At 42.9% G+C, this 26,488-nt stretch overlaps 1 protein-coding gene across 1 annotated transcript in view; it reads left to right on the top strand.

The window, feature by feature from the left end:
• The window catches only part of PMFBP1 (polyamine modulated factor 1 binding protein 1), a 44,464-nt gene that overhangs the window by 1,829 nt on the left and 16,147 nt on the right, over positions 1-26,488 (top strand). Inside the window, exons 3-12 of the mRNA XM_087827425.1 lie at positions 4,575-4,730; positions 13,213-13,452; positions 14,927-15,148; positions 17,115-17,285; positions 18,277-18,387; positions 21,164-21,290; positions 21,387-21,544; positions 23,279-23,519; positions 25,541-25,727; positions 25,888-26,041. Of these exons, the coding sequence (XP_087683551.1) occupies positions 4,575-4,730; positions 13,213-13,452; positions 14,927-15,148; positions 17,115-17,285; positions 18,277-18,387; positions 21,164-21,290; positions 21,387-21,544; positions 23,279-23,519; positions 25,541-25,727; positions 25,888-26,041 (1,767 nt within the window). The remainder of the gene's footprint in view (positions 1-4,574; positions 4,731-13,212; positions 13,453-14,926; positions 15,149-17,114; positions 17,286-18,276; positions 18,388-21,163; positions 21,291-21,386; positions 21,545-23,278; positions 23,520-25,540; positions 25,728-25,887; positions 26,042-26,488) is intronic.

The raw sequence follows: 26,488 nt of genomic DNA, 5'->3' as shown, positions 1-26,488 counted from the left end.
TTGTCCCACATGACATATGCTTTTTAACAGACCTCCTACCAAGAGGTGAGCAGCTTCTAAAAGAGGTGGTTCAGCTCCTTTCCTGCTGGATTACTAGAGGGAGCCGTAGAGGATCCGCTGCGAGTTCTGCAGGGAACAAGGATCTGGTATGGATTTTCTAGAAGGGCATTCCTTCACTTAACTAATATCTTTGGAGCACCTTCAATGTGCCAGGCATTGCTCTAGGATAGGGGTGGGGAACTTCCAGCCCTCCGGTAGTATACAGCCCGCAAAATCATTTAGTCTGCCAAGGCAACCATAGGCAGGACTCGAAATGCAATAAATCTAGGAGCTTTTCTCATAGCTAATTTTTAAGTTGATAATTTTAGGTGGCCCTTGAATGATGTTATAAATATCCAAACGGCCCTTGGCAGAAAAAAGCTTCCCCACCCCTATCTAGGGGCTGGGGATAAAGCAGTGAAAAAATAGACAAAGACCCCTGTTCTCATGAAGCTTACTTTCTAGTGAAATAATTTCTCCAATGATATGATGGAGAAACGTATGTGGCAACTACCCAAAGTGCCAATAAAAACTGTCCCATATTTTTTAGGTGGCTGGCCTCTGCCATATGCCATGTGTATCCCGAACGATATGCATTATACAGTGTGCTAATTTCTAAAGAATTTAGAACACAATGAAATATACTCATTCTGCACTATATGAACATAATCGGTTTCAAAATGTTTGCTCACAGACAGAGTGAGCCCATCAATTCCCATCATCAGTCATCAAGAACTGCAATGTTTCTATAGATGTAAAAGTAAACTCAGGAATCAAGTTAGTAATGTCACTAACAGTGTTTGAAATTACTGTGGATAACTGTAAACTCTGTTGCTACACAAGTAAAATGAAAAATTCCTGAAGCAATGTTAATTTTTAAGGTTTCATGTTTTTTAAAACATAACTCTCACTATAAACTTTTATATGTTGAATGGTAGTGGTGGTTAAAGTGGCTTTTTGCTGTTGGTTGAAAATTTGTCATTATCCTCAAAAAAGATAACTTCCCAAAGCTAATGACCTTTACGGTGCTGTTGGTGGACCTCAAAATTACTCTGGAAACTTCCACCCAAGCTTTCTTGTTTTTTCCAAGTGCCAAATGTGTGGGAACGCTGTCATCTTGACCCTTTCTGATGCTCTTGGGATTTGAGAGTGCTACTAAATCACAAGCTTCAGTTTCACATCAGCATCCCCCAAAGAGCATAAGACTATCTGCCAATACTTTGAAGCCTAGAGCAAAATTACTTCCCATCTTTTGAAATATATGTCAAGAAGGCATGCTGTTTGAAAAAAAAAGATCCATTTGATCAATACAGAAAATTTGCTTCAGTAAATAACCTATTGTCTAATCACTATCATGAGTATGGGGGCACCTGCAGGATCAGCACTCACCATTTTGCCTGTGGTTGGACAATGTCCCATGCCTTCCACCAAAGTGACCAGGCTCCACCCTCATGGAAGCAAAACTGGGGATCTAAGTGCAGGACTGTATAGGTGAAAACTTACCTAGTATCAGAGGCCGGTGGTTTCAGCCATCGTTAGTGACTGCAGGTCTGGGACAGGATCAGATGGGGCCTGAGGGCCAGCATTATGACTCCCAGTTCATCTCATGCCCTAGTATTGGTTACAGAGCTTTGATTGATGAAATGTCAGATTAAATCAATTCTTACTACATACTGATATTCAAAAGGCATCTGCCTGGAATTTAGCCTTCATAACGTAGATAGGATTAGAAAATAGTGCTCAGTGGCCTCTGTGCACGATATTAGCAAGAAATTAGGTTTACTGGAACCTCAACAACACTTGCCTTTCGGGAGCTCTGAGGTGAACACAGTCTCTTCTTACAATTCCCTACAGTGAAAAATAATACGTGATTCAAGGAAATCACTTTATTGCTCTCCCAGCATTTCCACTCCTCCTGCTCTGATGAATTAAAAACCCCTGTACAATTTGGCCTTTAGGAAGTAAATGGTTAGATTTTGATTTCAAAAGTAAATTTCATTTGACATCCTGCAAAACACATTTGTTATTCAACTGGTTTAGGGAATCCTCAAAGAAAGATTATTTATTCCAAAACACTTGTGTGATGAACGAAGAAATTGCCTCAGAGACTCTGAGTCAATGCTAATGTCCACATTAGATGAGATCATGTACATTGAAGATCTAATTCTGAAGTCCTGGTCCTGCAACAGAATTGGGCAAGCCGGCCTTTGGCTCAGAGGACATCCAAGACTGGAGAAACAGGGGATTTTTTATTGTCCTGAAAGAGAGAAGGCATTTAACTTCTAACTTGTAGAGAGTCAGGTTGTATAGTGTTTGTACTTTGTTGATGAGTCCAGAGTGTGCCAGGCTCCATATGGAACCATCTGGTGACAAGGTCCTCGCCTGAAGACGCATATATTCAACATCAAGGCAAGAATACAGGGCATGTGGTACTTCCGTAGAACAGGCATTGCATTGTCCCCTAACCTCTTCATAGATGCCAAAGAAACATAGTCCTGGGACAGGAGGGGAGGGGATCCCCAGGGTCTCCCAATGAGCCTCTGTATCCTAGTCCCTCAGTGGCAGCTATGACACAAGGGATTTTAAGCACTGGAATCAAACCGCTGCTCCTTGTGGGGTCAAAGGTTTTGTACTTTTTTTTTTTTTAGCTGCTCTACACACATTTTCTTAAGAGAGTCCCTGGTAATTGTCTTAATGGTAATTACATGCCTGGGGCAATTTGACATCCACTGTTGTTTTTCTGGAAATGAGGAACAAGGGACAGGAGGAAGAGGGAGAGTTTTGAGATAATGAAATCCTTTTAATGACAGAGCCATGCCGTTAACCTAATTAAACTGTAAAGTGGTAAAAAAAAAAAAAAAAAAAAGAGTCCAGGTACTAAAAGGAAATGAAGAAATAAATCAGCTAAGACAGCAGCACTTCTGGGAAACCTTCTGAATTCCGAATCGTCTGACATTGTAGAGTCCAATTCCCATGGTTTTCTCTGGTCCCCCTCAGCCTTGTGCAGAGGTCTCTTACCATGGGGTAAGGCTTGATTTACAGTGTCCATATCAGGTGGCCAGCTCCCCTGGGAAGGTGTGTCCTATAGCTCATATATTTAGGAAGCCAGAGCAACCGCTGGGATATGGTAACAGAGCACTAGCTACAGGGTTGGGAGAGCAGAACTCTCATATTTTGCTGCTAACCAACTCTGGGACCTTGTTGCTTGGATCACTTTCCATTTCATTGCACCATGGCTTCTGGGTGCTTGTGCACATGCAACTCTCTTAGAAAAATTGCCCTTAGGCTACTGGGGTCACTTTGCTCACAAGAGCAAAGAGCTGGAAGTCCTTGGGAGTTTACCCCCCCACCGGGCTGCCCTTAGCCATTGACTGGCTGGTGCTGAGTCTAACAGCCCAGCTTTCAGTGCATCTAATCAGGACAGATTCTGGGGTGTAACTTACAGGCCAGAGTTCCCTGTGGGATCAGGCTAAAGCTCCCGCCCTTGGGACTTGTTTGAAATCCTGCCCTTGCTTGGTTTCTTTGCCTTCCCTGCTCTGCTCCCCCCCCCCCCACTTCCTTGCTGATTGTGCCTGGGAGTGTTTCCTCAATAAGTGCCATGAATCCTTGCCTAAGGGCCTGCTCTGAGTAACCTAAGATGTGTACCTACCATAAAAGCACCAGCCTCAGTCCCAGCATCTGAAACAGGTGGTAGGCAGTGCCCGTCCGCATGAGCATCACGGACCGTATGCAGTGTTAGGACTAAAGCCCTGGACAGGTTCACAGGGGGCTACTTCCTAACTTCTTTCCACACCGATGCCAGCCACCCACAACACTGGGGGTGGAAGGTGGCACCCTATTGTAACGGAGCCCCCACCCTGTTACCACAGCTCCACACCCCCAGCCCCACTGAAATTACTGTGCTTCACACTCGCTATTGGTGATCTCAATCACTAATTTCCATTCTGCCCCAGCAATAATTAACTAATCTTTTTCATTCATATTCAGAGGCATTGATCCTATATAATCAGCCCAGGGATTTCACTTTTATTCCCATTGGTGTATGTCTCCAAAGGAAAAGCATTAGGTTTACAGGTGAGGGAGGTCTTTTGGTTTCGTGGGTAGAAGAGATAGTTAAGAGACTTCAGAATCCACACCAGCTCCATCACTGGTTCACTAGCCTTGACAGGTTCATTTGACATCTCAGTATGTTCACTTCATCATTGGCAGAACCATTAATATTTATAGATAGTCCATGAGGCGCCTGGAATTATTCTAGGCACTAAATTCCTCTTGAAAAAGGGGAAGTGTCTGCGATGCACCTAGAGCTGTGGGTGAAGGTTAATTAAATAAGTAACTGTCTGCATTAATGCAGGGCACTCAGACATCTTGAAAACAGAGAGTGTGTAAATGTTACGCGGAATGAGTAATAACAGCAAAGGGTGGACGAACAAATTCCCAGCAAATGTAAAGTCTCTGTCAACCAGTTAAGTGAACGAAAGTAAGTGTTTGCTTGATGGTTTATAATTGATGCTTCCATTTTTCTGACGGCCTAGGTGGAGAAAAGAGACAGAGAAGTGAGCAGCCTGAGCAGCAAGCTCTTGAGCCTGCAAGTTGACATCAAGAATCTACATGATGTTTGCAAGAGGCAGGGGACGACTTGGCAGGAGAATCAGCTCTGTGCGGAGGAGGCGATGATGAACAGCATCCACGTAAGGGTTTCGGCAGCTGCTGCCCAGTCTGCGCTCTCCACTTCCACTCTGCTCTCTTGGACAGGGACGATAACAGACAGTTCTTCCACAGGAGCGTTTATTGAGCAAGCAGGGAGAAAGAATTAAACAGATCCATAAGTGGAAGGCTCTGTCTTTTCCTTATCTGGCCTTTCACACCTGGGCTTGCCGCACCTGTGGCCATTGCCCTGAAAGACCAAATTATAGTTACGTGAGGACAGCAGCATCTCCTTATGGACTTAGACATACTTCTGAGTTAACCAAAATATAACAACCCTTCCACCTGCTCAGAGATGTCACTGCTCATTCGTGCAACAGGTGCTCTCTTTTGGGGGGGAGGGGGCAAAGAAATAGTTTGTTTGGTTTTTTTTACATTTAATATTATTTTGTATTATTTTCAGGTGTACAGCATAGTGGTTAGACAAATCATATACTTTACAAAATGATCCCCCCAATTTCCAGTACCCAACTGGCACCATAAATAATTAATACAATATTATTGACTATAGCCCCTATGCTATACTTTACATCCCCGTGACTATTTTGTAACTACCAATCTGTACTTCTCAATACCTTCACCTTTTTCACCCAGCCCCCCAACTCCCCTCCCCTCTGGCAGCCATCAGTCTGTTCTCTGTATTTATGAGTCTGTTTCTGTTTTGTTTGTTCATTTATATTGTTCTTTAGATTCTACATATAAGTGGAATCGTATGGTATTTGCCTTTCTCAGACTGACTTCTTTCACTTACCATAATACGCCCTAGATCCATCCATGCTGTCACAAATGGTTAAAATTTCAGTCTTTTTTGCCCTGGCTGGTGTGGCTCGGTTGGTGGAGCCTCTTCCCATGCACCGAAAGGTTGCCTGTTTGATTCCCGGCCAGGGCACATACGGGAGGCAATCCATTGATGTTTCTCTCTCTCTCTCACTCCCTGGCATGGTCATCTTTCTTAAGATTAGATTTTGAGTTAATGCTTATCTATCGCCTAAGCAGTTCCTCAGCTGAGCTGACCTCATTTCAGCCTGAGGTTTTCTCTCTTTGGAAACTCTAGCACTAAGTCCTTAAACCAGTATCTAAATTCATCTACACAGGCTAGGGGGCCAGCTGGAATGTATTTTCCCAAAGTTCTCTAAACACTTTGAGTTTCCAAGAATTCCTTACTTTGCAGTCTTCATTTCCTTTTAGGGTGAGTTCTTAGCAACCATAAAGCAGGTACTGGTTGCACAGACCTATTGCTAGACCCCCAGGTTAGCATCTTAGCTGCTGTGTAAGCAACCACCATCTTCTTCAACATTTGTGGTCAAGGATCTGGTCTCTCTTAATTGTGCCTGTAGCGTTCTCCCAGGACTTACTACCTCCCTATAAAAACCACAAATTGTTCCTCTGTAATGCCCTAAAAATGCTACCAGCAAAGCAATTCTACCTTATCTCACTGAGCATTGCTGCCCTTTCCCCAGTAAGTCACAAACAGAAAAATCCATTGGTTTTCCTAAATGAATCTCAGGAAGAATATTATCATAATTTACTCCTTTCTAAATATTAATGTTTTAGAATATTTTCACCATTGCTGTCACAAGTTTATTTATTCCCCAAGTCAGGGAAATCCATGTAGCTTATAAATACCTGGCAACTTGGAAGGAGAAAGATATTAAGTCACATTTTAGTATTCTAATTGCCCAGAAGCTCTAACAGCTTGAAACAAGCTTTAAAACAGGCTCTTTTTTTTTTTTTTTTCTTTTTGCTGGCACTTAGTGCAGAATTTAAATTGCAGGCTACACATACAAATACACAATTAGATGTGGACTTACACTCACACCCTCAGAAAATCCCTGCAAGATCTGCCTTCCTGAGGAAATGTAATTTGGGAACAAAGGGGAAACCAAAGACTTTCTGAAATGTTGACTTTCTGAAATGTTGACTGATATCTAACAAGGAGCCGGGGAAATAAGCAAGAGGTCATAGTTGAGTTATCGAGAAAATTTAAATACAACATCAGATGCCATGTGTAACTAAAGGACTGGCAGGCAGTGAGTGGGTGATGAGGAAGGAAAATGGCGTGACCTTGTAAATGAAGAATACATTGTGTTCTAAAACCCAGGACAGAGCAGGGACTAAGGGAAAGCAAGTGAGGTGCCGAGGGTGCAAAATTTAAGGGCTACTCACTCTTCAGGTGCCAGCCCCTCGCTTACTCCGCTCCAAGAGTGAGAGCCTCCTTGATACTTGCATGTCAGTTGTTTCCCTCTAGTTCCTACCCTGCCCGGGAATTAAAGGGTGCCTCAATTAAAGCAAAAGGAGAAAAGATAAACATATTGGGGCGATCAAACCAGGAAAGGAAGGGTCTCTTTGAACAATTTCCCAGACTTCTTTGGCCCTGGTGGGGAGAATACCTTGATATTCAGTAGGGCTCAGGTTGTCAAACTTATGTTTGAAGAGTATGGAAGACATTATTTTAGCATAAAACTCTGTAAGAAATTTGATTTCTGCAGATAAAAGTATTTATCCCTGACCAGTGTTGTTCAGTGGTTAGCTCAGCATTGGCCTGAGCACCCCCGGGCCTCTGGTTTGATTCCAAGGCAAGGGCACATGCCTGGGTTACAGGTTAGATCCCCACCCCTGGTCTGGGCTCGTGGGGAGGCAACTAGTCGATATGTCTCTCTCACAGTGATGTTTTTCTCTCTCCTTTCTCTCTTCCCCTCCCCCCTTCTTTCCACTGTCTCTAAAAAAAATCAATGGGAAAAAAATATCCTCACTCCTTGGGTGAGGATTTTTTTTTTAAAGTAATTAGTTGAATATGCAAAGATTAATAGACTCTCAATGAAAATTACCACACAGAGATATCACTTTGAATCTTTGGGAATGAAAATAAAAATTTAAGTAAATATACTTAATGCAATGTGGGATCTGGGATTGGATCCTGGAACAGAAAAAGAAACACAGTTGAAAAATTGTTGAAATCCAAACAGTCTTCATTTAGATAATAGTAATCTACAATGTTAATTTCTTCGTTTGGACAAATGTACTATTGTTATGTAAATGTTAACATTAAGGTAAGCTGGATGAAGAGTATATGAGCACTGCCTTTATACTTTTGCAATTTTCTAGAAACCTAAAATTATCTCAAAATAGTTGTGTGTGTTTTTAAGTGAAATCTCTGATAAGCAGAGATTATCAGATGAGAGGGTCTAAACCACAAAGATGCATCCAAAAGAAATGCATGTAAACAAACACAGTTCTGCATTCTAGATAGTATAGGACCCTGGCTGGGTAGCTCAATTGGTTAGAACATCATCTCGATACTCCAAGGTTGTGGGTTTGATCCCCGGTCAGGGCTCATACAAGAATCAACCTGTGAATGCATACATCAGTAGAAAAACAGATCTCTCCCTCTCCCTCCCTCGCCCCTCCCTCTCTCTCTCAATTCAATAAATAAAAAAGAAAAAGTATAAGAAATGCAATTTGTAGAAGATACAAAATGTAAGAGATAAACCTATCTAGTGATCTAAGGCTAAACCAGGGTTACAAGAGAAATATCCCAATACCGCAAAAAAGAGGCAAAGACATTCATGACAATGACTGGAACAATATGAGACTTTCAGGTCTTAAATGAAAAGAAAGTATCAGCAGGGATCTGATTACCAGAGCCATGCCAACCTGAGACAGAAGAGAGTCGGTGAAAAATAGAATAGGAAATAAAATGGTTACAGAGTGTTTTGAAAAGTCAACTTTAGGCAAATCAGCAGGGCCTTATGACAGACTTGGAAGAGTATGTAAGGAATTGGCAGGTTATTACATGGCTGCTAGCGATTATTCTTGAGAACTTGAGAGCTCAAGAGAATAAAGTAAGTCCCTGTAGGCTGAAAGGGGTAAATGAAGTGCTCATCCTTTTTAAAAGGGAAAAGGGACAATCTTGGTAATTATAGACCTGTCAGCTTAACTTCAATATCAGGGAAAATATAGAACTTAACATCAGTCAATTAGCATCAACTTGAAAAGCACAGAGTATTGGGTGGAAACCAATGTGACTTCTCAGTTAATTTCCTTCTGTGATCAGGTGGCCACATAGGCAAGGAGGGAGCAATAGCTATAATCTCTTTGACCATAAGTAGAGATAAAAGGTTGACTAAATATGGGAACAGATTCCTACACGTGGCCAGTGCTCTTCATCTTTTAAAACAGTTGAGGCCTGGATAGCAATCTGTCTGAGAAACATGGTGGACCAGATGGCCTCCAGAATCAGGTCCAACTCTCAATAGTCATTCTAAGAACTAATCTTACTTCCATAAAATCATTTCCAAGTTGCTCATTTTCTCAGTTTAAAGGTCAAAGAAGAATCTAATAAAATAGCTGTCTTCATTAGAAAGAAAACTTTTTAAAAGGAAGACAAAAAAGCAATGGGAAATGCATTAATGCCTTTATGATACTGCTCTTTGGCACATATAAGAGAAATGTAGACTTAATCCATAGCATGTCATTTTCTATTCATTTAGAATTAAGAAAAATAATCTTTTGAATACTTAAGGATAAATAAGTAGAAATTTAATAGGTCTCAAATAAGTCTAGGCATTTCTCCAAGCCTTTGAAATCTGGTTCCTCTAAACACATAGGTATCTATAGTGTGCAAATGTTTAAAATTCTCATCCAAGAAAACTCTTGTTTCTCTGCACATATGAGCCATTTTCGGATCTTTATAACCAGACGAATTAAGGCAGGTGTTATGTTTGCCCTGTATTGAAAGATTTGAGTGAACTCTTATCATCTGACTGGTCCATCATGTTACCACAAAGCCAAGATAAACAGAATTGTGGCAAATTTTGATAAGGATTTTATTGGGTATTTGCTTCACTAAAATAAGCCCTTCTTATGTATGCCTGTCCCCTGAATGTCCACTCCTTTGTTTTAGTTCTATCTACATTAAATACTTACCATGTCTTTTTCCAAGTAGCTCTTCACCCCCAGCTCAACTGGATAGACTGAGGACTTGGGCTCTTGAGAACATCCCCATACATGTGCCTGGATACAAGTGCACATGTGTGTGCGCACACACACACACAAACACACATTATTCTCAAGTCCCTTCTCTCTGAACCTCATTTACAGACAAGATCTGAGAATAACAACATTCTTATCTTGAAAAGAATGAAAGCACTTAACTGGAAACATTTAATATAAATTCTGGAAATTATAGCTACACAAAGTAAATACTTCTTTCCTGTTTGGCTCAGGAAAGAAGTCTCATCAACTTTCCCCCAGTATACTGGATATTCAGGCCAGGCGTTCAACTTGTCTTTGCCTAGGATTTCTTTTGCCTGGTGACCATTGTGGTTAGTTTTCTCTGTCTTCTCTATTCTGAGGCATTAAGGATTAAATAATCTTTTAGGAGAGCCAGAAAGAGTAAATCAGATTGAACTGACACAACCAGCTGTAGACTTTCTGGTTCTGAATTGGACTAAGCCTCCCTTATCTGTGCTGCCCCATCCACTCTCACTAGAGAGGATTTTCTCTGGGGTCCCAGCTCTTACTTAATTAACCTCATTAAAACTCTATCTCTCTAGTTACTCAGACCAAAACCTCAGAGTCACCCTGCCTTGAATGACCATGATCTCCCACCATCCCACAACTAACACAACAGCAAATCCTGTGGGCCCTACTTCCAAAATAATCTAGAATCCAACCATTTCTCCCACCTTCTACTGTGACCACCTTGGTCCAAGCCATCATCCTTTCTCACCCACATTCTTGCTGTAGCCCCCTAACTAGTCTCCCTGCTTCTGCCTCCCTGTAGTTGATTTTCAATAGCATACCCTTGTAACATCTAAAGGAGATCACGTCATTCCCCTCTGCTCAATACTCTCTAATGGTCTTTCATCCCCCGAAAGGAAAAGTTTAAGTCTTTAGAATGTTGTGTGTGACCCTAAAGAACATCACCTACCTTTCTTTTCTTTCTTTTTTTTAATTCTTATCCGAGGATATTTTTTCCATTGCTTTTTAAGAGAGTGGAAGGGGGAGAGAGAGAGAGAGAGAGTCAAAACCTCAGAGTCATACTGTCTTGAATGAGAGAGAGAGACATCGACCAGGGCCAGGGATCAAGCCTGCAACCGAGGTACGTGCCCTTGGCCAGAATCAAACCCAGGACGCTTCGGTCTGTGGGCCAACGCTCTAACCACTGAGCTGAACCGGTCAGGCAACATTACCTTCCTTTCCTTTCACCTCCCCTGGTACCACTTTCCCCTTTACTCTCTCTGCTCCAGCCAGAACAAAGTGACTCCTCAAACACCACTGGGCTCCTCTCACCTCTAGGCCTTACCATGTGCTATTATTTCCCCCCGAAGTGCCCCTGCTGTAGATTCCCACCAGGCTCCTCCCCTGTCTCCTTCAAGTCTTGGCTCAAATGTCACCTTCTCAATGTGGTCCTCCATGAAAACATTTAATTCAGAATTACAACTGCCTCCATCCTGGCATTCCTCATCTCCCTCTCCTGCTTTACTCTCCTCCATAACACTCTTTTTCCTTTTAATAACTACATGATTTATTTGATTCTCTTTCTCTCTCTCTCCCCTTCTCCCCACCCTCTCTATTAGATGCAAACTACATGAAGGCAGAGATTCTGTGTGTTTTATAAACTTCTGTATCCCCATTACCTAGCACAGTGCTCAGCACATGGTAGGTGCACCGTCCTATTTGCTGAACAATTCATTAAGTGAAAATATCAACACAACAGCTACTATGTTAATATTCATAGCAGCATTATTTATAATAGCTAAAAACCAAAACAATCCAAGTATTCATTAACTGGTGAAGAGATGAACAAAATATGGTATATTCATACTATTTAGCAATAAAAAAGAACAGAATACTGATTCTTGCTAGAGCCTGGATGAACCTCAAAAACATTCTGCTAAATGAAAGAACCCAGACACAAAGATGACATTTTATATAATTCCGTTTATATGAAATGTCTGGAAAGGGTAAATCTGTACAGGCAGAAAGCAGATTAGTGGTTGCCTGGAGCTGAGGATAGGAGCGGAAGTGACAAATGGGCAGGAGGGGATGTTTTGAGGTGATGGAAATGTTCTGAAACTGGATTGTGATAATGATCACACAGCTCCCTATTGCTACAAATCATTAAACTGTACACTTACAATGGTAGGATTTTATGATATCTAAAGGATACTTCAATAAAACCGTTAAGAAAAGCAGTTCGTTTTTTAAATGTCTGAAACTACTCTGTTAGTGAAGCCAAGGCCACAAGTTCAAATTCTTGGGCAGCGAGGAGAGTGTGCACTCTCTATTTTATTTCCTTCTCTCTCAATACCTAGGTGTGTATGGATCTCTAGTCTAGGTCCTCCAGGAGCGGACATGGCCCTTGCCTTCCAGGAGTTTATAATCTACTTACAGTATGAGATGCACAGAGATCATACAGTGCAAGGTGGAACGTGTAAAGGACATGCCAGTAAAGTCTGTGGTATTGATGCAAAGACATCTTTGCAGGGAAAATGGGAAAGAGAGAAACATTTGGACAGGGTTTTAAAGAATGAATTGGAGGGTACTAAGAGACGGGAGCTAAGGGATACCCACAGGCCACCCTCTTTACCCACCTCTTTCACATGTAATCAGGCATGTTGGGCAAGAAAAAGTAGACACAGCAGTGCAAAGGTCTCAACTGTACTAGATAAACAACTCAGGGGTGTGTCCTACCAGCAAAATACTTGAGGCAAAGTGGGTGTTCAACATATGTCTATTGAATGAGGAATGAAAGTGCAGGATGGGCCTAGCAGCATTTCAGGCAAATTGTGGATTGGCAGGGAGATATCTCTCTCTCTCTCTCTCTCTCTCTCTCTCTCTCTCTCTCTCTCTCTCTCTCTCTCACACACACACACACACACACAACATCCGCAAGGTGACATCTTCCATCAGGAAGAGGAGACAGAGCCAGTGCCCAGACATGCCTGAACAATACCTCTGCCTCCCATTTCCCACCATCCAGAAACCCGTTTCCCCAAACACCTACCCAAGACTTCACTCTTTCATCTGGGCATTTTTTAATAATCGGAATTAGTCCAAGAACTGTGACCAGAAATCCATTACCTTCTAGGTCAATTGTGTTATCTCTATATGTGAAGACAAAACATAAGCATATTATCACATATATCTTTTGTACTACTCTCCAGGTCCTTTCTGTGTATTTTTTTTTCTGACCTAAATAAGAGGAATAGTAGATCTAAATAGTAAGAAAGAACTATGGTGGTTTTTTTTTTCTTCTTTTAAATCCTACTTATGAGTGGTAATACAAAGTGATGTTTCATTGTGAATTAGAGCGAAACATTTAATAAGTGCTCTGTAGATGAAAAGATAAAAGGGCGGGTAGATGGATGTGAACGGTTGAACAAATTTAAAAAATCAAAGAGTGGATGCAAGCTTAGCAACTCTCCAAAGCCTTCTCTGTATATCTGATCTCAATTGCAGAATAAAAAGGAAGCATTAGCATTTGAATCACAGATGGAGTTTGGGTCCAGTAAGCAGTGTCATCTGAGACAACTCCAGCAACTCAAGAAGAAATTGCTGACCCTTCAACAGGAGCTGGAGTTTCGCACGGAGGAGCTGCAGACCTCTTACTGTTCCCTCCTGCAGTATCAGTCCATCCTGGAGAAGCAGACTTCAGACCTGGTTGTTCTTCACCACCACTGCAAACTGAAAGAAGACGAGGTATAGATAGACTTACTATGGGAATGTCTCATGTGTCCGTGCACCCACAGAAATCAGGCCAAGCCTACTAGAAAGCAAACACTGGACTTACAGAGGAGAGCTTCGCAGCATCTTGAGCAGGTCTTATCAACTTCCCCTCTTTAATTCTTGATCTTTTTGAGGCTGAGCAGAGGGAGCTAAACAGAATGGCATCACTGGGTGAGAGCTCCAGTATTAATGCCTGTGGGGTATGTGGTCTGAGTCTGTGTGTGTGCACATGTGTGTGTATGATGTGTGTGAAGGCCCATCATTTCCATTTTATTACCATTGCAATGTAAATGCAAGAGACTCTAGGTCTCTGAGGGCTATAAAAAATAAAAAATAAAAGGCCTAAGGTCCATTAAATGAACTTTTTTTTTTAGAAAAATCAGGTTTTGATAATATATAAATTCCTGGCTCTGGCATAGCTGATAAGATAACCAGACATTGAGCCTGAATCAGTCGTTGAGAATACCAAGTCATTCATTTTTTTCAGACTGGAGTTTGAGATCATCTAGACTTAGCTTAACTATATTCTGGAGACTCATTTCTATTCAAGCCATACAATTTAGCACTCTCCACTATGTACAGTTGTTTGCTTGTTTTAAACCATATCTTCCCAAAATTGTCAGAGTTTATAAACTCTGAGTGAGGAGCTGCATCGTATAGGTATGTGTCCCTCAGCACCCAAGACATTGCTCATGAGCATTCAATAAATGTGTCAGTTGGTCGGCTAATTAATTGATTGGGAAGAAAAGAAATCTAAATAAGGATTATACAAATCCCAGAGGAACTTCGGGTCATGTTCCCCAGTGCCTCTGGGGAACTTTGCTGACATGGACCTGTGTGCCCAAGGTGCTCTACATTTTCTAATTAGACCCCTAGAGAATATCTAGGAAAGAGAGAATACTGGCATTTCGAGTCCTTAAAAAAAAAAAAATTTTTTTTAAATGGCGCTATACAAATTGATTCCTATTAATCAACTAAAAAGTCTTTATGTAATTCTTACTATATGCCAAGCAGAATGGAAAATAAATATGGTCCCTGTCTTTAAGAAGCTTACAATCTAGCCCAGTGGTTGAGCATCTACCTATGACCCAGGAGATCACGGTTCAATTCCCGGTCAGGGGACATACAGGAGGCAGCGATGAATGACTCTCTCTCTCATCATTGATGTTTCTATCTATCCCTCTCCCTTCCTCTCTCTGAAATCAATAAAAATATATTTTAAAAGAATGAAAACAAAGAAGAAGCTTACAATCTAAATAGGACAAACTTTTTGTTTCTAATCTTTAACATTCTGATGTTATATATTGTAGCTTTTAGATCTGTGCTGGGCTTATTCTCTGTATTTGTTTCTTAAGATATAAGACTCCTCTGCATTGTCTTACAGGCATATTCTTTCCTCGTTAGATGCTTCTATGGGTTCAGTGTGGTTTTGTTCCTACACCAACAGGTGATTCTCTATGAGGAAGAAATTGGAAATCACAATGGGAACACAGGAGAGAAGCTCCACTTGGCACACGAGAAACTCGCCTTGGCCGGGGACAAGATCGTCTCCCTAGAAAGAAGCTTAAACCTCTACAGGGATAAATACCAGGCTTCCCTAAGCAACATTGAATTACTGGAGTGTCAAGTCAAGATGTTGGAGGGGGAGCTCAGCGGGATTGTCAGTCAGGTAGGACTTAAGCTAGGCCTCCCAAACCAGGAGCTCCAGCAAGTGGGCAAGCTCCCAGGTGGCCCCCTGCAACAGTCCCAGCCTCCTCCAGAAGCCCAGACCTTCAACCAGATGGCATTCCTTCCCTTCAATGTGTAGCCCTCAGCTTTGAGCCTCCAGCCCTCACATCCCCTTTAAGATTGCTCCTTAGGATTTTGAGGCCCTTAAGCAATATAAAAAGCCACCACTTCAGCCCTAGCTGGTTTGGCTCAGTGGTTAGAGTGTCAGCCCAAAGACTGAAGGGTCTCGTGTTCCATCCTGCTCAGGAGCTCACATGTACCTCAGTTGCAGGCTAGATCCGGGCCCCGGTCAGGCGCATGCAGGTGGCAGCCAATTGGTGTGTGTCTCTCACATCGGTGTTTTTCTCTCTCTCTCCCTTCCACTCTCTCTGAGAAGCAATGGGAAAAAATATCCTCAGGTGAGGATTAAAAAGAAAAAAGAAGAAGCCAGCACTTTAAATAAGGCAGAAAGTGAACCACCAAATGAGTTCTCAGATCTGCCGTGTTCTCATGGGGGTCTGGTGCAGGGCCCTTCCAGACCATAGAGCTCATGCAAATCATAACTTCAGGGTCAGACAGGAGGAGAAAGCTGTGAAACGTGGGAAAGAAGAGCCAGAATGCCTGAGTTTGTGTTCGTTTTTCAGTTACTTTTTTTAATTACACAAGTAATACAAAGATACAGGCTCTCTAGACAGAAGTATGGAGATTAAATGTGAAAGTTCACCGTCAGCCTCCTTCACTCTCCCCCTAGGCAATCCCTAGAATAATGTGTTGGGAATCTTCCCCAGCCTTTTGCTGTACAGTTACATATATAAATAGTTAGGATTTTCTTTTTACATAAATGGGTCATTTTATAAATGTGATTCTACAACTTGCTTTTTAAATGTATCTTAATTTCTTTTAAGTTACTACGTTGTATTCTATAATGTGACTATACCATCTACTGACTTGTTTTTCTATTACAAATAAGCTGAAAGGAACATCCTCATTTCTGTGGGGTAGTTTCCTGAAGCTGGATTGCTGGACCAAAGGATATGGTTAATTTTAACGTTTAAAGATACTTATAAATTGCAAACCAAAAAGATTCTGCAAGTTTTACCAATAATAATTGAGAGAGTTTATCTCCCCATACTCTGTATATTTTTCAATCTTCTTAAATTGTGCTAAACTGATGGATTTTTTAAAAAAACAGGTTTCTCATTACAGTTTTTATTTCCTTTAATTCTAATGGTTGTGGATTTCTAAGGCATCTTGTTAAGTGAAAAAAATCTGTTTTTATGTTTTAAAAAGGCAACCTAATATCTGCATTCTACAGGTTCATTTATATGTGTGTGAATGTATAGATAAAGTTCTAGAAGGTTATGCATGCATAAATGGTCATCTCTGGAGAATGCAGTGAGTATAGGATTAGAGAAGGTGGTCAAAGAGAAATTGTAATGTTACACTGTTCTAGAAAGGTGGTATATACATGTATTACTTGTGCAATTTGAAATTAATTTTCAAAGTATATCTACAAATAACAAAATGAGAAATATCCTAAATAAATTGTCAAGTGAAAATACAATTTACAATAGTGCGTAGAAGACTAATTTGTGTAGGCAAAAAGTTAGGTTATATACATATATTTATAAAATATTTCTGAAAAGATACCAAAAAACTGGTAACAAGGACTGTGATGGAGGAGGGGACGTGAGTCATAAAGGGCCAAGATGGAGGAAGACTGAATTTTCAGTTTATTCTCTCGTGAACTGTTTGAACTTTATACCATGTGTATACACTTGTTAATTTTTTCTTTTGTTACGAAAGTTATGATTCACATATTTGAACACAAACTTTTAGAATGTAAATCTAGAGATTTTTCTCATGCTCACAGCATTCTTAACTCAAAAATTACGAACAAAACCACCCATTATTTTTAAATATCCCAGGAACCCGAGAACAAGGGTGATCATTCAAAGGTGCGTATATACACCTCCCCCTGCATGATTCAAGAGCATCAGGAGACCCTGAAACGACTGTCGGAAGTCTGGCAGAAGGTCTCCGAACAGGATGAACTAATCCAGGAGCTTCGAAATAAGCTAGCCTGCAGTAATGCTTTGGTAAGTGCCTTCTTCTAGAACACTTGTCTGAGACTCCCAAAAAAAAGCCAGGAGAGAAGAAAGGAGGGAAACAGAGTCACCTAAAGTAATCTCTTTCACCAAGACTCCTCAAATGGCTTAAATAAATTTGCTTCTGCCTTTTATTCATGTCCTCCACGGTATGCATTCTCCCAACCCACACTGAGTTTAAGATCGTATAGAGACGTAAAGGCTTTCACACAACAACCTACTTGCCCATCACTAGGGAAGTGGTTGAAGAGTTTTCCGTATTAGGGAATAATAAGCAGCCAAGAAAATGGATTAAGCAGATCTGTAGGGGCTACATGGAAGGATGCTTGTGATACACTGTTGAGGACAAGTTGCAGAATCTTATGTTTAGTTCCACTTTTGTTTTTTAGTGACTTTGATCATGATGTAGAAGTATATATTGGAAATTGCCAATAATGTCCCTTCCTCCTCAGGGGAAATGAAAGGGGGAAGAATGAATGGAGTCGAATTTTTCACTTATTATCAATGCTTAGGTTTTATTTAATTATTCAAAACAAGCAAGAACAAAAATTTCATGGAGTTTTTTTATTTTTAAAAAAAAAAGTACGTACACATTTACCCATTCTATATAAAACTTCCTTCTTTAATTCTTGAACTTTGAGCCCCATCTCCTGATAGATTAAGTGCATCTTTCCTAATTTCACAGCCTCCAAAGAACCTTCTTCATCTGCCTAGCAAACTGGAGCGCACAGAGGTTCAGGAGGGAGTCCAAAATGTGTCCACTGACAAACTCAAGACAAAACACTGTCTATGCCTTAGTGAGCCTTGATGTAAGACTGAGGACATGATTCCTTCCCCACACCAACCCCATAGGAAGTGTGTGATGAATTATGTAATGTTACAACAAACTTAGGCTGATCAAAGGAACACCCTGCTGACATAGTACTAGCAGTAAACACGGAGCATTGATCATGCAGCCTGACTCGCCTGTGCTCATTTGCAGGTTCTAGAGCGTGAAGAGGCTTTGATAAAATTACAAGCCGACTTTGCTTCTTATACAGCCACCCACCGACACCCTCCTAGCTCCTCAGAAGATTGTGAGGACATCAAAAAGGTGGGACAACGTTCGCTTATTTGTGCCTGGTGGGTTGTGCCAATTTGGGTTTGAGTTTGGGTCTTCCTTCTTATTTTTAATTTTTATATTATATTTTGTATTTTATTTTGTATTTGTGTGACCTTGGTTGGCCCTGCCACATGGATGCTGCCACCCCAGCGAGTGTGTCTGCCAGCATTCGATTTTGGAATCAAATTTTGGAACTGCGCCTGTCTCTTAATGTATTTCCAGCAGTGCACCTAAACAAGATAGAGACTCCTGTTGGCTTGCTAGGTTCAGAAGGACCATTCCAGCCTTCTAGTTTCTGGTTGGAGTTGAAAAGTAGCAAATTTAGGGAAGATTATTAATTCAAATTCACTCCCTTTTGAAAACCTGATACTTTCAAAATTCAAAGGCATCTAAAAAGTTGATTCTCATAATGAACAAGCATTTAAACCATGTAAACAAATAGCAAGATTTGACCAACCAAGAGTCAAAACTAGGTCAGGCCCGGCCGGGCATGGCTCAGCAGTTGAGCGTCGACCTGGGATCCAGGCCATCGGGGTTCGATTCCCGGTCAGGGCACATGCCCGGGTTGCGGGCTCGATCAATGACTTTCTCATCATTGATGTTTCTGTCTCTCTCTCTCCCTCTCCTTCCCTCTCTCTGAAATCAATAAAGATATATTTTAAAAAAAAAAAAAAAAACAGCAACAACAATAAACTAGGTCAGGTCCCCTCCTTAGGTGAGCCATGCCTGAACTTGAGGTCCGAGGTAGAGCCAGCCACATGAGGGCAGCCTGCTGATGCTCAAATAGGGGCAATGGGGGGTGGCAGAGAGACTAAATGACACATACAAGCTCTCCAAGGGATCCTCCAGTGGGGGAGCAAAGACTCCTCTTTTCAGGACTTTCTGATCCCAGAAAGTTTGAATGAATCAGGGATCAATATTCAACTTTGGAGTTTTCTCCTCGGACATCTGTCAATATTTATTTTAAAGGTCAGTTCCATGTTATTCACATCCTGACCTACAGCAAGATCTCATCGCACTCCTTTTTTATTTTTGTCTGAAAAATGTCTTTATTTCTCCCTTAGTCTTTCATTTTTTATAGTGGTAAAAAAAACACATGACATAGAATGGACCATCTTAACCACTTTTAAGTGTAAGTTCTTCCATGTTAAGTACATCAACTTTAGTGTAAAACAGATCTCTAGAGCTTTTTCATCTTGTAAAACTGAAACTCTGTTTCCACTAAACACTAATTCCTCTTTAACACCCCATCTTGAAAACATGATACGGACTTTCCCAAGACACAGACTATGCCCTCCCCCTCCGTATACTACCCAAAGCCTTCGTGTTACCCCAACATTCTCTTAGGAAGGGAACCACCCACGTCTCAGTTAGGGCCAGCACTCCTCTCCCCGCTCTGCTGGCCTGGCTAGACTGGGCCTTTGAGTCTCTGTGGTACCCACCTGAGCCATATGGCGACTACCCTGTGTGTCTCTAGCTGCCCCCTGTCTTCATGCTGCAGGCCTCCCTCGCTGTCAACTCTGAAGTCACATAACCATCTCTTCCCAGCCTCCCTTTGATGCCTAGACATCTCATCGCTCCCCCTCAACCACGTGCACATGTTCCTGCCTTCTCTTCGTTACAGGCCACCTCCATCTCCTTCAGGATAGAAGCCAAAGTTCTTGCCAAGGGACTGCAAGCCCCGCATGATATGACTGCCCCCCAACTTCCTAACCTCATCTCCTCCTTTCCCCATCACTCACTCCACTGTAAGAGTCCATAGACCTCTCCGGGGTCTTGTCACTGGCTACAAAGCTCTTCCCTTAGATACCTACAACATGGCTCACACCCTCACCTCCAGCAAGTCCCTGCACAGAGGCCACCTTCTCAGTGAGGCCAGCCAACCCATACTATTTAATATTGCAACCCCACATACCTGACCCTGCCCCATCACCTCCATCCCCCTTTTGTTGTTGTTTCTTCCATAGCACTTACCAATTTTTAACATTTTCTATAAGTCACTAAGTATTATATTCTTTGTCTGTCTCACCCCAACCAGAAAACCAGCTCCATGGGGGCAAGGATTTGTGTGTATGTTGTTTGCCACACCCAGGACAGTGCCTGGCACATAGTAGCTGCTCCATCAATGACATTGATTGTTGTAGGGAGGGAGAAGTGGCTTCTTTTGTGCACATTCAATGTGAGTGTGAGAAGTCTGCCATTTCCCTTTATTAAAAATTCTGGTTTTTTAAATTGATATGTAATTGACAGACCATAAAATTCACCACTTAAAGTATATAATCAGGCCCAGCGAGGTGTGGCTCAGTGGTTGAGCATCGACCTAGGATCCAGGAGATCGAAGTTTGATTCCTGGTCAGGGCACACGTCTGGTTTGCGGGCTTGATCCCCTGCACACGTCAGGGGCGTCCAGGAGACAGCTGATCAATGACGACTCTCATCATTGGTGTTTCTCTCTCTCTCTCCCTCTCCCTTCCCCTCTCTGAAATCAATAAAGATATATTTTATAAAATAAAGTATATAACCAGTGGCTTTTAGTATATTCACAGAGTTGGGCAACGTCACCACTAATTCCAGAACATTTTTATCACTCCAGAAAGAAACCCGTATCCATGAGGAGTGACTCCCCATCACCCACCCCACCCGCAACCCCTGGCAACCACTACTCGGCTTTCTACGCTGCAGATTTGCCTGTTCGGGACATTCCGAATTTTAGAAAGCGTTCTCCCCCATGTGCTCACCCTGCCCCGCTCTTTCTCCCCCTTCCCAGATCCTGAAGCACTTGCAGGAGCAGAAAGACAGCCAGTGCCTGCACGTGGAGGAATACCAGAACCTCGTGAAGGACCTGCGCATGGAGCTGGAAGCCGTGTCAGAACAAAAGAAAAACATCATGAAGGGTAAACCATGGGCTGGCGGGCTGGGGGGGGGGGGGAGCCAGAAGGAAGGCAGAGCCCGCCTCTAAGTGAGGAGCGCCCCGTCTCGCCCCACCGCAGAGATGATGAAGCTGGAGCTGGACCTGCACGGGCTGAGGGAGGAGGCGTCTGCCCACGTGGAGAGGAAGGAGAAGGAGGTTATCATCCTGCAGCACCGGCTGCAGGAGCTGCAGGCGCAGTTCACGGAGGCCCAAAAGCTTGGTTTGAAGAAAGACACGGTAAGGCGAGGAGCCGCCAATAGGGCGCGCGAGGCCAGCCTCCACCAAGTCGAGCCCGCTGGGCAGATCTGCACCTGCTGTGAGGCTTGGGGAGCAGCAATGCGTGTGCAGGGGGTCCCTGGGCCCAGAGACGATTCCGAATGCTTCTTTAGCACTTCTCATAGCACATAATAAATAAATAAAAGCATTATCCGGAGACCTTAATAGAGATGTTGACTCTATAAGAAAGGGGGTTTTTCCCCCCATCCCTGCAAGGTAGAGAATTTGGGACACACTTCTGTTGTTCCCTTATGCTTTTGTTCATGCTTGATAGAAGAAAGAAAGGTTATAAAATAATGTGTAGCCTTATTAAGAATATGAAGTGAATTTCAATTTTTAAAATGACAAATATCTTAGAATATACAAACCGGGCAGTTTGAAAATATCAACAGAGCTATGCCCTAGAAGACCTGCAGCTTCCAGCAAAAATCAAGGCCCTGGAAAAGCCTAGGGATGACACCAAGGACAGAAAGGTTGTACAACTAATGCAAGCTTTTGTAGTCAGTACTGTCAAACTCTGAACTTTCACCAGAGCTAGTAGAAATAATCCAATTGGTTGACTGGCTGGGCATTCACACCTCCTATTTCAAGGTACAGGTTCATTAGTTAAAACAGGGGCATCTGGAGAGATGACAACAGGAAGCGAGGCATCTGGATGGGCAGCTTTGGGTCACTCATACAGTCGTCCGGCAAGCACTTTTGAGCCCCTCAGATATGCCAAGCACTGTTCTAGGCACGAAGAATATTATAGAATTGTATATCTGAAACCTATAAAATTTTATTAACCAATGTTGCCCCAATAAATTTAATTTTAAAAAAGCATTAAAAAAAGAATATAATAAAACATGCAACATCCCTATTCTCATGAATCTTACATTCTAGTGTGGACAGACAATAAACAAATAACAAAATTAATATGTCACCCCGGCCGGGCATGGGTCAGCGGTTGAGTGTCGACCTAGGATCCAGAAGATCTGGGTTCAATTCCTGGTCAGGGCACATGCCCTGATTGCAAGCTTGATCCCCAGTTAGGGGCATGCAGGAGGCAGCTGATCAATGACTCTCTCAACATTGATGTTTCTATTTCTCTCTCTCCCTTCCTCTCTCTGAAATCAATAAAGATATTTTTCTAAAAAATATGTCAGATACTGATCAATTCCTAAAATAGCTTGGTGGCTGTTTTACACAGGGTAGTCAGGGAAGGCCTCTTTGACAAGGTGGCATTTGGGAAGAGACTTAAATGAAGTGAGTGAGCCACCCAGGTTTGCCTGGGTCTTGAGGAAGAATTTTCCAGGCAGAGGGAGTAGCATGTGCAAAAGCCTTCAATTGGGAGTCCACTTGGAGTGTTCCAGGAAACCATCTGAAACAGACAGGGGTGGGGGTGTCAAGAGGTGAGGCCAACCTGGTAGCCAAGGACCGGGTCATGAGCATCCTGGGAGGCCTTTGCTAAGTGAGATGGAGCCAGTGAGGGGTTTTGAGCAGAAGTATACAAGACCTGGCTTGCATCTTTAGAGGCCCCGCCCTGGCTGCTGCAGTGAGAACAGGCTAAGAGGAGGCAGGGAGCTAAGGTAGGAGGCTATTGCAATATCCAGGCAGGAGAAGATGGTGGCTGTAAGAGGGCTCAAAGGATCTCTAATGGACTTTGCCCTGCCACTGTGCAGGCCTTCATGAGCATGAACGCTTTGCTTTCCTCAGCTCCTCCATGAGAAAGATGAAATGCTGCACGAGCTAGAAAAGGAACTGACACAGGTTCAGACAACCCTCCTGAAAAAAGAGATGGAGCTGGAGAAGCAGCAACTCATGACAACAGAACTCGAAATCGCCCTCCAGGAGGTGAAGCAGGATAAGTGCAAGGTGGAGTGTGGGACCCTGCGAGCTGAGATCCAGAAGCTGAAGGACTTTCTCGAAGGTGCCCAACAGCAGCTGATACTAACTGGTGAGGCCCCAGCAAGCACTGTCCCCATCACACTTCTGACACATGAGGCCAGTGCAGCTCCTTTCTCTCTCTAAAGGGCCATCCTCCTCTGCCTCCCCACTTTCTCACTTCAGATCTTCCTTGGTCTCACCTCACATCTCAGCAGTTATGACGCCCTCTTGAATTCCTTCATTCACCCCCAACCTCACCCTCTCTCTGGAACCTTCACCACAAAGCAGGAGCTCAGCTTGGGAAAGTGAACTGCCCACTGTTTCCTCAGCACTTCAGATAAACACCCTCTCCTTTCTCTGCCGTGGGGACAGGGCTCTATACGTCACCTCTTTGCACTGCATTGCTCTCCATGTTCTCCAGAACCTTTGTCTCACAATTCATCTCTTCTTCCTTCCCTGGTTTTTGACACTTTTTTTTTTTTTGCCTCCAAAAATTCTCTTCTGCACAGCTTGCACTATGGACTGTGTCCTTGTTTCTCTGCTAATACTGCTTTCTCGGAGGTCACCAATAACTTCTTGCCTTGGACATGGGGTTTGTTATGGGGCCATGAAAATGTTCTGGGATTAGATATTGGTGATGGTTTCTGGCAACCAGAAACCACTGACCTGTATACTTTAGAAGGGTAAATTTTATGTTATGTGATATAGAAATTTGGGGGGGAAGTAAAAGGTCCAAAGCCTGTCTTCTTTCCTCACCCTCCTTTGACTCCCTGTGTGTCTCTGCCATCAGTCCCCATCGCTCAACAAGTGTTTCTTCACTTTGGAGACACAACAGGTGCCACAAATGTCATCACTGTTTTCTCTTTTCCCTCTGGCTCTGACAGAGTCATCCCTAAGACTCTGCCCCCCTCCTCTTCTCATCTCCCTCTACATTCGCGCTTTAGTGAGCGCCTCTCCTCCCCGGAGCTGCGCTTCCCTGCAGATGGCTCCAAACCCTAGAGCCTGGGTCCTGATTTCACTGTGGTCAGTTGTCTTTAGCAACCAGCTCCACCTGGACAACTCACCTTCTCCTCTCACTCATCACTCCCAAAGCTGAGCCTATTCTCTTCCCTGCTTAAAAAAAATTTCTTTTCCTCCCCTCTTACAAGGTATATAATAATTTCTTTAGCAATACCACCTTTCTTCCAGTATCCCAGGCTGAAAAAGTGGAAAGAAGAGTGATGTTTATAGTAGAAATGATAGTAGAAACGATCGGATATGGGGATGTGTTTGGCGTAGAGAAACTCCAGTAAGCAACTTATTTGGGTGTTTTTCCCTTCATGCCCAGTGAAGGCAAAGACATAGGCTAACGGATATTGCAGGAAGTCATCCTCCATTTCCATCCATTATAATGTTCCTAAAGCACTCTTTCCTTTATGTTAGATCCTTGCTCAAGAACCCACAAAATCAAGTCTGAACCTTTCTTCCAGGCTTTCAAAGTCCTTCAGTGCCTGCTCTAGTCCATGCACTCACTCAACTCTGTCTCCCAGAACTCCTACCCAGTTCCCTTCCCAATCAAACTAGTCTCTTCTCATCCTCTCCCCACATGCCTTCCCCATGCCCTTCACCAGGCGTTTACTCTAACAACCCCCACACACCTGGAATCCCCTCCTAAGGCGCCCTCGGTAAGTCCACCTCCAACTGTTCCTACATTGACCTGCTTCCTGAATGGACAGTCATTGCACGTTTCACATTACAGTGCTCTCTATATCGAGTGGGGCAGTTACGGCTCCCTCACTAGACCCTGAACTCCATAAGGGTCAGGATGTGTCCCCAACAACAGGATGAGTTACATAAGATATATTGAGCAATTTCTATCCATTTCATTTTAGTAGAGAAGGAGGCCACAGCTGGAGGGTAGTTGAAGACAGATAATTTAACAGAGCTCCTTAGGCGTGATCATGAAATGGGGAGAAATGAGGACAGATTGGGAATTGAGGCAGGTCACACAATGAAGGAACAGACTTTTTAACTGGTCTGATTTGAGAGTCTGCTCTTCAAATGTCCTTCCCTCTCACATGGACATGCCCCTGGCTTGTCTCCCATCTTCAGCTCAGGAAGCATCCCAATATAAAGAAGAGGCCATGATTGCAAAGACTAACCTGGAGGAAACCCAGAGGAAACTGCAAAGCTGCATTCTCTTGGAGAACCAGAAGGCAGATACCATCCAGGAGCTGCAGAGAGAGATTCAGCAGCTAAAGAATTCCTTGATGGCTGAAGAGGAATTTGCATCCCACAGGTACCACAGGGTCACCTCCAGAGAGAGGCTCTGTCCCTAGTGAGCCAGTCAGGACACTACGGGCAGCTGCCCAGGAGTAGATAGCAAGCCCCATGCAGCCAGCTCACAGTCCACCAGCAGAACCAAAGGCCACCCTCCTCTTGTTGCCATTTTGCTTTAGGACACGGATAGAGGAGCTGAAATTGGAACTCTCTGAGGTCCTGAGGAAGCTTGAAATTTCAGAAAAGGAAAAGAGGCAGCTTCAGAAGGCAGTGGCTGAGCAGGATATGACACTGAATGAGCAGCTAGAGCGTATAAAACTCCTTCAGCACCAGGTATGAAGGGCAAGCAGGCAGCCAGCTCAAGCATTTGCTCTGCTTAGCATTAAACATATTGGTCTTTATTTGCGAAGATGCCACCACCAATCCACAGTGAATGAATTGTCCAGGATTTGTGTTAGAATGCTAAGCCTGCCAGTCAGCTCCAGGGCCCATGACCAATAATAAGCATTTTCAAGGACTAAGCTTAAAAATAGTTAAAGGATGCCCGGCCAGTGTGGCTCCGTGGTTCAGCGTTGACCCATGATCCAAGAGGTCATCGGTTTGATTTCCCGTCAGGGCACGCGCCCAGGTTGCAAGGCTCGGGGGCAGGCAGGAGGCAGCAGATCAGTGTTTCACTCTGTCATCGATGTTTCTATCTCTATCCCTCTCCCTTCCTCTCTCTAAAATAAATAAATAAATAAATAAATAAATAAATAAATAAATAAATATAATTTTTTTTAA

Source organism: Miniopterus natalensis, chromosome 18, assembly GCF_054644295.1.
Source record: "Miniopterus natalensis isolate mMinNat1 chromosome 18, mMinNat1.hap1, whole genome shotgun sequence".
Lineage (NCBI taxonomy): Eukaryota > Metazoa > Chordata > Mammalia > Chiroptera > Miniopteridae > Miniopterus > Miniopterus natalensis.
The sequence above is the reverse complement of the archived record's forward strand: the minus strand, read 5'-3'. Positions and strand labels throughout refer to the sequence as shown.